Raw genomic sequence first — 10390 nt, forward strand, 5'->3', positions numbered from 1 at the left:
ATCAGTCACGGTTTGCGGCTTTGAGGAGGACGATGGACACAAAGCGGAGGACTTTCCTTTTCTTTTTAATGCTTTTTTTGTTCTGCACAACTATTGTGAAGTCCACACAGAAACTGTAAACAAAAGCATAAATGCTCTCCAGTACAACAGGAACTTCAGCCACACGGCAGAGATATGAATGTGAGAACAGACAACAACGAAACCAAGGAAACAATTTCACAAAAGGATGCTGAAACGCCTGTGTGGGCGGAGATAGTTTTTGTTTTAAAACGCCAGTTTTAAAGGAAAAGGTAGTCGTGTGGATGAAGCCTCAGAGTGGTATGAGGTTCAGGCTTCATTCATAATGCAGCCAGGGAGTGATGACCTGGTGCAGTGATGAGAGGAGCACTCACAGGACAAGCGTATGGGTTTACTTGTCCGAAGGGCCAGTTCACCAACATTGCACAAAAACACATGTTGATCAGTTGTCTAAGATGCTTTGCAAGCCTATATTATATTTTTAATAAGGCTTTCCTAACATTGGTGGAGTAGAAAACACATCAAAGTATATTTAAGAAGTTTCTGGACACATTTCATCGCAACATGATGGAAATAAAAGAAGCTGAACGTGTTGCAATCTATGAGTATTATTTATAAGTCTGTGAGCACAAACCTCGAAAAAAGGGCACAGTCTTAAAAAAAATTGAGGTGGAATGTATTCGCATTAAGAAGCTGTTGGATATTGCCTTTTTATTTGAAGGACAATTATATTTATATCATGTTTAATCTCCCACCTCTAAATGTATCAATCCACCCTTACGGTGATGAGTTTGTGGAATAGAATAAGTCTCACTTATCACAATTCATCAGTAAAGAATATTGGAATTTCCCTGCAATGTAATAGTCCCTGTTCTTATCAACACTCTGTCCATGCCATAACCCATTTGTGTGCAAGTTGTGTCTAACAATACAAGAGTCAACTCTGTTGGTGCGTAAAGAGGCTTACCTTGGGCTCCATGGAAATAAAACTATGGCGACCGCGGCTTGACAAAGTTGACCTCTTGATGGTCCGGCTATGGAAGAAGTGATAGTGGTCTTTGAGATCCCCAATCTGCAAAACACATATACAGACTTAAGAAACGTATTTATTCATTCCGTAACCCTTTCTACCTGAACATAGTGATGGAGAATATCCAATATCACATTGCCATTGTCATATATATTCTTGTATTTGCATTTCACAATTGAAATAGATACACATAAACATAAAATACATACACACGACAAGCGTTTTTTTTACAGTAGTCAATGAATACGGTAAACTCCGGTTGATAGTGAGTACTTTAAAAGTACTTTTAGAGAGGTTTCTTTTCTTAAAGTAGTAAAGTCACAGTTGTCTATGTTGTCATGTTAAATCCCTTTTTTATACATTATATATAAAGTTGTGTTAAGTTCTTAAAAACGGTCTGAGAAAAAGAAAGGATTAGGCACTACAAGGTGAAACGGAAAAAAAAAGTCAAACAGACAAGGAGGCACAAAAAGACAGAAAGGAAAGGCTTGAAAGTCACACAAATGTACAAACAGACAAATACTTTGAGTGACAGAGACATGAGAATAGAGGATCCGCAGACAGACAATGATGGGCAGACGGCCAGCTGCATGACGGTGATTAGTTTTAATAATTGATAAAGACCATACAATCCCTCAGATGTACCCTGTCATGGCTGCCAAGGGTCCTGTGGTGCGCCAGTGATCCATGGCTGAGCTCCACTGCCACAGAACCCATTAGATCAGCTTTCAGCTCAATGCTCATGCACAAACACACATCTTCCAACTTCCAGATTGACAAAATGTGAAACACAAAAGTGCCAAAAGGCCTCGCTGGATCACACCAAATATTAGTGTAACACACAGCACAAATCAGATGTCTTTGGTAATCCGATTTAAAAGCCTTCTACATAAATGTGCTCCTATAATAGGCGGCTACCACTTTGGATGCTTCTCATAGTGTAAACAGGTCTCAACGTATCGTGCCTCCACTGCCTATTTAATCTACTCAACATCTGCACTGCCATTAGCAGGCCACACTTCTAGGAGTGTCTGCAAATGGGAGCTGCTGGAAAAGCTCTACACACCGCATACAAATAAATAACAAAAGCCTTATCCCAGGTCTAAACTTCTGCTCCACTGCTCTTTTTAAAGCCATGTACAATATTTCTTTGGCTAAAATCTCCAATTTATTCCAATTAAAGTGCCATTTAGAAATGATCAACATTCATGGTAGCTTCAACACCTTTTCAGGTTACTACACCTCGCTTTCAATGTGCAGTTTCTCAAACTACTGGCTTGAGTTGCGACTGCTATGAAAACATGTGATCAGATGGACATGCATCAGAATATATAGTCTATTTAACTTTCATTATAATGCAATGACCCACATAGTGAATCACATGTTCAGCATAACCTTTGGTTACTGGAAATTATGTCGTAACAAATTTGTGAGGCGAAATCAACTGCACTTCAGTGATTCATGATGTTTTGCATCGTAGACTTTTTCACTGCCTGCATCAACACTTCCATGTCACTTGATACAAAGTCCTGCCCGGAATCGCTAAAAAGGTGATACAACTTTTTCTCATGGAAATGATTCTGATTGTATCATAGCTAGGTCAGACTACCACACTTGAAGGTCAAGTTTTGCCTGAATAAGTGAGGTTCAGATTTGTGCATTCTGTCCACATTTAACAAAAGGACAAAGGACAGGCATCAAATAAGAAGATGAGAGCTCACATGTACTTCAACATTCTGCATTTACTAAAGAAATCTGTCAACAGACATGCAAATGGGATAACAATGTTTTCTAACTTCTTGCTATATGCCACAGATGATGCAGTCCCTTTACAGCTACATTGTATAAAGTACAAATAAAATACAATATTTATTTCTCTTCACTTCCATAACCTTGACCTTAAATGGCCCAGAGTAAGAATTAAAATCTTCAACTCAGGCTTATTCCACAAACCAAAAAGTCTAATAAATAAAATACTGAATGTTTTACTAGTCATCGAAAACACTGGATGACTAGCTTGGATAAAAATGTAGGCATTTTCCAAAAACAACACCCTTTTGGCCTGATGCTTAAGCACTGATTTTTCAGTGCAACCTGCTTAAATAATCTTAGAATTTGTTATTGATGTAACCGCCTCCTGTCCAAGTCTGGCTACATCATCCCCTCCCTCTCAATGGCTCCAACTCCTCTCAAATCTCTTCAAAACACCAGTTTGAACAGATATCCACGTCTAGGGTCTTGTCGGCTGATTTAGACCCAATTTGGGCCACTGTCTTAGTCCGGGAAGGGGGCTCCATGGTTAAGAGGATTACCCAGAATTCCCCAACGAGGTGCTCTCTCACTCCATGCCAACTCTTTTCATCCATCCGTCCATCTATCGTCCCTTCTTTCGCTCCCTCCTCCCTCCATCTCCCAGTGTGTGTTATCTTTGTCTGTTCTCCTCTTTCCACCCCTGTCAAGAAGACTATAGTGTCCCTCTGTCACATGTTTTCCATACCCATCCCCCTTTTCCTCTCCAACTACTTTGCTTCCCTTCTAAACATGAAACCTCTTCTCTTTTAGCAGTCATATCCCCAAATCATGTATCACAAGCAAACAAGTTTACTTGAATGGGGGGGGGGGGGGGGGAAACAACACTTGTATTGTATCTCTTTGCAATCTACAGTGGCGTCAAACTGAGAAAAAAAAACTTGCAATAAGTCATCCCACTTATGTTTCATTGTATTCACCATATACATCAGTGCGGCAATGATATTGAGGGAGGGAGGTGATAATGGGATGTCAAAGTTCACATTAGGAAACCAGAGTGTGCTGTTATCTCTCCCATGGGAGCGGCTTTCAGCTGACCCCCAAACCAGGAAGTGAAGTAAAACTCTTGTCTATGAGGTGTCAAAGTCCAATGAACGCGCCATATTGACATGGAAATTAGGGCGAATGGTGGGGGTTGAGGGCGACACTGCACTCCACAGGGGAATTCCTATGGGGGACTGGTATGGAAAGGGGGGAGGACTCCACACATTAGTTCCCGTCAAAGAGAGGGGATAAACGAGGCCATTAATGCCTGCTCTCTGGGGAGTATAGTGGGTGGGCGGGCTGGATAAGGCGAGGAGGAAGGGAGGGGGGGGGGTCAATAGCTGTTGACTAGGCTACCCCACAACAACCTGTCAGAATGCCCCCCTCTGTTCCACGCTGTCTTCACGTCGAGCACTGGCAAGTGTAGGCTTGAACTACCCACGCATTTCGGTCACAATACTCTGAAGTATGTGTGGGGTCCATGTTTGTGTGGCCTTTTTTTTTGGCCCACAAAAGGACAGGATTTCCCTTTAAACATTGTCAAAACACATTTTAAGTGACCAATTAAACCCCTCTTCCTGGACCTGTGCAGACTTCTGTTGATTGATAAAATGACATCATGTGAAGAGAAACAGACAAATCTCACACAAGTGGTTTCCTTCTCTGTGTGTGTTTTCTTTTGTTTTACACCGGTGGTCGGGATTTATTTTAGACTTTGCTCAGTATTGGTCCCTACATTTGGCCACAAATATCAGATCTAATGAAAATAGCCTTTTACACTGTAGAAGTATGCATTGGTGATTTAAAAAATATATTGACCTTTAATAAAATGCAAGCAGTTCTCGTGAAATATGACGTGCCTATTTTAACATTTTCTCGTAGTGGTGCCTCATCCTTACTCACGAAACCCAGAGGAGACTCAACTCATTCTGTCAATTTGTGAACACTGACAAAAAGTATGGGAACATCGACTCAATAGTTTATCCTGTAAGTTAATGTTGCCAAGTCAAGCATTGACCAGTCAGGGGAGGTTTTGCACAACAATTGCACAGTATTTTAAAAAAAAAAGCCCAACATGAGAATCTGTTTGAATGGAGATCTTTTGATGTCAATCCCAAAACCACAAAGCCAACAGCACTAGCTGTCTCACTTGTGTGTCAAAAAGATCAGGCACATGAGACCGCTGTGGCTGTGAGGCTGTTAGTGAGCTCACTAGCAGCTCACTAGCTCACTACCAACAAAGTGAACATGATCCGCGGAAACACAGAGAGGAGGCACCTGTTGTGCCGTCCTGCTCTTGATCTTCTTGATAGGTTTTTCTGCAGCTTCTCGCTCCTCGTGTGTCATACAGAGAGCGAAGGACTGAGTTAGAGAATCACAGAGACTTCGTATCGTGTGCCTACTGGTAAAGGAATGATAACCCCCATGCGATGCCCGACTTTTGTAAGAGTTGTCAAAAAACAAGAAACGACAAAAGGCACACAGAAAAGAGGCAACCGTTGATGGAGCAATAGGTGACCTACCTGTCCCATGTTCCTATAGCCATATTTATCCGCTATCCGCTCGGCCACATCGGGTCCACCGGCTATCCTGACTGCCCAGTGGTTGGTGTAAATCCGAGCATTGCACGGCAGGGACGCAAAGCTGAGACAGAGCGCCAGGACGCACAGCGAGCTTCTTCTCCAAGCGGCGTTGCGGACCATCTTCCCCCACTTTTAATCCGACTCTTCTCCTCCTCCTCCTCCTCCTCAGCCGACCTCAGAACTACCAAACTTCTCTTCTCGCCGAGCAAGACTCTCATAGAAGCACAACTGTCCTGCCAAAAACAGTTAAAGAGGGAGAACGAGAGGGAGAGAGGGGGAAGGAACGGAGCCCGGGAGAGGAAAAATATACCTTATCCTCAAACCTCTGCCTTCCACATGGGAGAGTTGAAGTTTGCGTTTCGAGTGCCCTCTCTGTTTTTCCACAGTGGAGGAGGAGTAAGTGTACGTGTATGTGCGCCGTGCGTCTTTGCGCGCGAGTTCGTGTACGTGTGTGCGCGCGCGGAGCTCCTCGAAGCTGATTTCTCTTCTCCACGAACAACTCGGATGTTGGTCGTTCAGCGCATCGGGCTTTCATGTGGCGAAATGGCTACAGCGCCTCCCCACAAATAACTAGCTGACACTCTGGAGAGTAGAAACAACCGAAGCCGCGGGGTTTCCCTGCCGAGCTCCGCTGGGTCTTAAAGACACTCCTCTCAGATCCACCGCTGACCGCCCGTCCACCAGACACAGACGGGGGTCAAACTGGGGGCCATAGAGCCACTTGGGGGCAGCTTCAAGGGCTTAATCCAGGAGGGGCCCTGGGTAAAATGAAGAACAATTTACTTAAAAACAAACTGTCTGGAAGTTAGCCTAGTTAGACTATATTAAAGAAGGATTCTTCATTTTGATTGTGACAACACTCAATTGAACTTACAAAAGAAACAATCTAAAACAGTATGTACAGTTCTACAGTTAACATGTCCATGTGTATGTGTATGTGGCTACTTCCATGGCAAAGAGGCATTGCAACACAAATGACATCAAGTTACAATTATGGTTGAATCTGTAGATTCTGTAGCTTAACCATAACCCTGACCCTGCTCTTACCCTATTTAACATGGGTTTGAGGGTTAAAATAGATTGTTTATTTTTTAGCCTGACTGTAAATCAGAAATAACACTGCCAACGCACTGTGTAAAAGAAGATAAACATGCTGAGATGATTTAACATTTGGTTTGACAGCATGAAACACATATTCATTTTTAAGAATGTGTGTAGTTTGCTATAAAGACATCTCAATTTAGATGTTATGTAGTAGATCCTTCACAATTTGGGGTTTTGTTTGTAGACAATGGAGATGATACCAGTGTGTTTTTGTATTACAGAATCGTCTTCTTTTTTTTACTGACAGCAGAGCTGGGTTCTTACCATCAACAATCATGGATGCTTTCAGAAAGTGACTGAGTTGTTTCTGTGTTTGCTGGTGTGAAACATTTTAATAGCTGATACAAACTGCAGTACATGAATGGCAGTGGTGTTTTGCTCCCTAAAATGTAATAAGTCCACAAGTTAACAAGTGGATGCATTACATTTTGGATACTGCTCCCTCGTCCCACACCTAGAAATGTGCTGTTGAATGCAAGCCTTGTCAGTCTCCTGGGCAATATTGACATAGACATACCAATGTAAAGGTAAACCATGACCTCCACCTCAGTAATCATCCAATGGGAAACAACCACAGAAAACAAACTATTATTAAAAAAACATAAATATTTATTTTCTCCCATAAAACACTGAATCCTCTTTCAACTGCATTCATTTATTGATAACATTGTTGTGACAGCCATGATTTATGGTTTAAAGTGTGTATACATCTTGGACATGAGCTGAACTGAAGTGTGTTTAACACACTAATATAGTAACCAACCTCACAGATAACCTCACTGTTTGCCTTGGTTATACATCCACCAGTGCCATGCAGGCCTTCATAGCGACTTTACTGCATATTCCCCCTTAATCAGGGAAGCTCTATATGTCATGCCCCTCATCGCAACACAGGTCACAGCTGACTAAACGCTGTCATTATGGAATGTGCCTGGTATTATCTGCAGTTGAGTCTTTCATTCAAGGCCTTTGTTGATTGATGGGTTTTTGTTTTGCAGCAGTTTCCCGGGGATGTCTCTGTGCACAGCAAAAACTCTGTTCTGCATGGGACACAAGTGAAAATCAGCATAATTGCACTAATTGCAGCCAATTTCTCGCTGAATGGACCCCGCTGTCACATCTCACAACAAGCGGGGCGACAAGAACATCTCATGGTCCCCCAGATGGAGATGAAAGGGAGTAAAGATTTAAAAAAAAAACATTGATCGTTCTCCATTCAGACAATTTGAGGGGCTTGTAATTTAAAGAAAAAAGGAGAGGAGACAAAACACAGCAGAAATTGATTTGAGAATCCAAATCAAGTACCCAGGTCACGAGGCCACCTTGAGAACCAGGGCCCCCTGTGTGTCAGCCTCACAGCTCCCCGGGTTTCTCCAGGGAGTGAACCGAGTGAACCCCAACAAAACGTCTTTGTCAACATCTGAGAGCGGATCGGTCAGAAGTGTCAACAAACTGTCTGAGGGGCATTCCTGTGTGCCTCTTGAATGAAATAACAGGGTCCATCCCGTGTTTAGGCCAAACACAACTTAAAAAAAACCTGCTCACAAACCCCATGATACAACACAATAGAAGGCTCCAATAGACTGGAGCCAACTAGCTTTTTTCACTTAGGACACAGCTAATTTGTTCATTCAGTATCAAGCTGTCCAATTCTAGGAGAGAACCGCCCACATGATTTTCTCATCCCATCAAGACAGGGGCGTTAACAAACATATGGGCCACCCTTGTGCATTCAAGAGCATCTTATGATTACCCATCCACCACTGCTTCTCCACACTTCTCTATTGTCTCCACCTTTACCCATAATAGCCTTTGCGTTCAATAATTTGCTTTGCTTTCTTTTCAGAATGTTCTCTTTTTTGCCTGCATCTACTTTTATATAATTAATCTATCTGGTTTCATTCTTTTCTTTTGAGCCTGTCTTTCGGTACATTTAAAAAAATAAAATGTAACCCTGACATTACTCCTTTCTTTCCTTCATACTGTTTTGTTGCTTCTGTTTTTTCCTAAGGCTCATCGCTGACCTCTTTATCTATATCTCTCACTGGGTGGTGTCCCTGGGAGTAAAGGTTGACCTTTCAACTTCACTTTGACTTTTGACCTTGTAGCTGTAGGCTGCTGCACTTAGGCTACAATAGCACCTGCCACTCACCGACTTTCCATCCTCCCTGTTCGACATATCACCCTCCAGTCTCCACCCTTCCCTTCTTCTCTTCACCATCTCCTTTGTCAGCCATATACCAGTGTTATACAGACTATTCCTGGGGCACACATTACACATTCTGTGGGGAGACTGAGAGTGGTATAGCAAAGTTAAGGTCGGTCTCCTGCATCTGCGGGAAATGTGAATTTGAATCTCCATGGTACTCAAATAGTATGGTAGTGGTTTATCAATTCAAATGCAAAGTTCAAGTCAAATAATGTGGGATTTGATTATCTTAAGTTTAGGCATTGGCAACACATACTTGTTTGACTGGTTTACATTACATTTTTCTTAAATTAATGTGTTAATTGCCCAGTTCAATGTCATGCCGTAAAAAATAAGATGAATTTACTTTGTACCTGTGAGCTGTGACCCACCTGGTCCTGTGTATGGTACAGCCAAAGCAATTAACTTCATATGAAATAGCTATACATTGCCATCTTGTGGTGACTGAGGAGATTTCATGATGGAGATTGCAGTTGACAATAATTTCATTAATATATCCATTTACACTTTTACTGGTGGAGAATCATTTGTCTATTTGTTCTGCTTTCTGAACATTATTTTCCTGAATGTACAATGTTTCAAAAAGGTATAACATTTAAAAAGTGCTACATTTTAATTAATGTAGGAATTCAACACAATCGCATTATGCAGCCGTTTTGTCTTTTGATATTTAAACTAAAAGTTTTTGCTGTGCAGTCATGTGCAAAGAAATATAAAAATATTCTAAGTTTAATCTTCCTTTCACTGACTTTGTAGTCAGTTTTATTTATTATAGCATCATATATGCATTGCATGGGAAAAGAAGATGGAGCCACCTGTGTCTGACTCAAGCTGGGTCTCCATATGGCCAACTGGCTTAAAAGACTATTACAGAGAACACAGTTTTGGCAATTACATTTCAGAAAATGTCCAGTTCAGTTTCAGGGAACTAGTTCTTTGGAAAATGTCACAACTTTGCAGCAGCCCCCTCATATAAGGGGAAATACGAACAATTGAAATAAAACAATTGTATTACATGATTGAGCTGTAGTGACACATTAAAACAAATTACTTGATTTTCATCCCATTTGCTTGCACGCATGATATCCTACAAACCAGTCCAAAGTACAAACCCACAACTACAAGTACGATCAAAATATTGATCTACTTTAAGACAACATAAATCAGAGGGAATTGGGTATTCAATGCAAGTTCATCTCTCAATATACACCCACTTGGAATTTCATTTTTTATTTCATCATCGCATTATTAAACATGCGATGATGTTAAAATTAAGAGCTCATCCTCTGCAACCTGTCAACCTTAAGTTTGTGCTGGTAATTACTAATGTATTAATCATAGAGGGTAGAGATTGTGAAGTTTTGCAGCGACAGAAATATTTGTTGCAGATTTGTTTCAAGTGCAATGTACATTATAAATTGATAGTGATAATTTGCAGGTGTTTTTTCATATCCAATTGTACTTGGAGATTTTCATGATCTATTTTTTTTATTTAATTTCAGTAATAACTGATGATTGCTCGGATGACACTTTTAAACCAGTTTTGCAGGAGTCTACCTATGATGCTGACTATCTGCACCAAGTTTCTAATGATAATTCTAAGGATAATTAAACCAGAAAATGTAGATCTGAACATCCAACAGTCTAAAAAAA

At 41.2% G+C, this 10390-nt stretch overlaps 1 protein-coding gene across 1 annotated transcript in view; it reads right to left on the minus strand.

Annotated features, from left to right (window-relative positions):
* The window catches only part of pcsk5b (proprotein convertase subtilisin/kexin type 5b), a gene marked incomplete at its 5' end in the record, with an annotated part of 50494 nt that extends 44950 nt beyond the window's left edge, over positions 1-5544 (minus strand). The window contains 2 exons of the mRNA XM_079221745.1: positions 986-1090; positions 5365-5544. Of these exons, the coding sequence (XP_079077871.1) occupies positions 986-1090; positions 5365-5544 (285 nt within the window). The remainder of the gene's footprint in view (positions 1-985; positions 1091-5364) is intronic.
* Positions 5545-10390: the final 4846 nt, after the last annotated feature.

This window comes from Taurulus bubalis, assembly GCF_910589615.1.
Source record: "Taurulus bubalis genome assembly, chromosome: 8".
Classification (NCBI taxonomy): Eukaryota; Metazoa; Chordata; class Actinopteri; order Perciformes; family Cottidae; genus Taurulus; species Taurulus bubalis.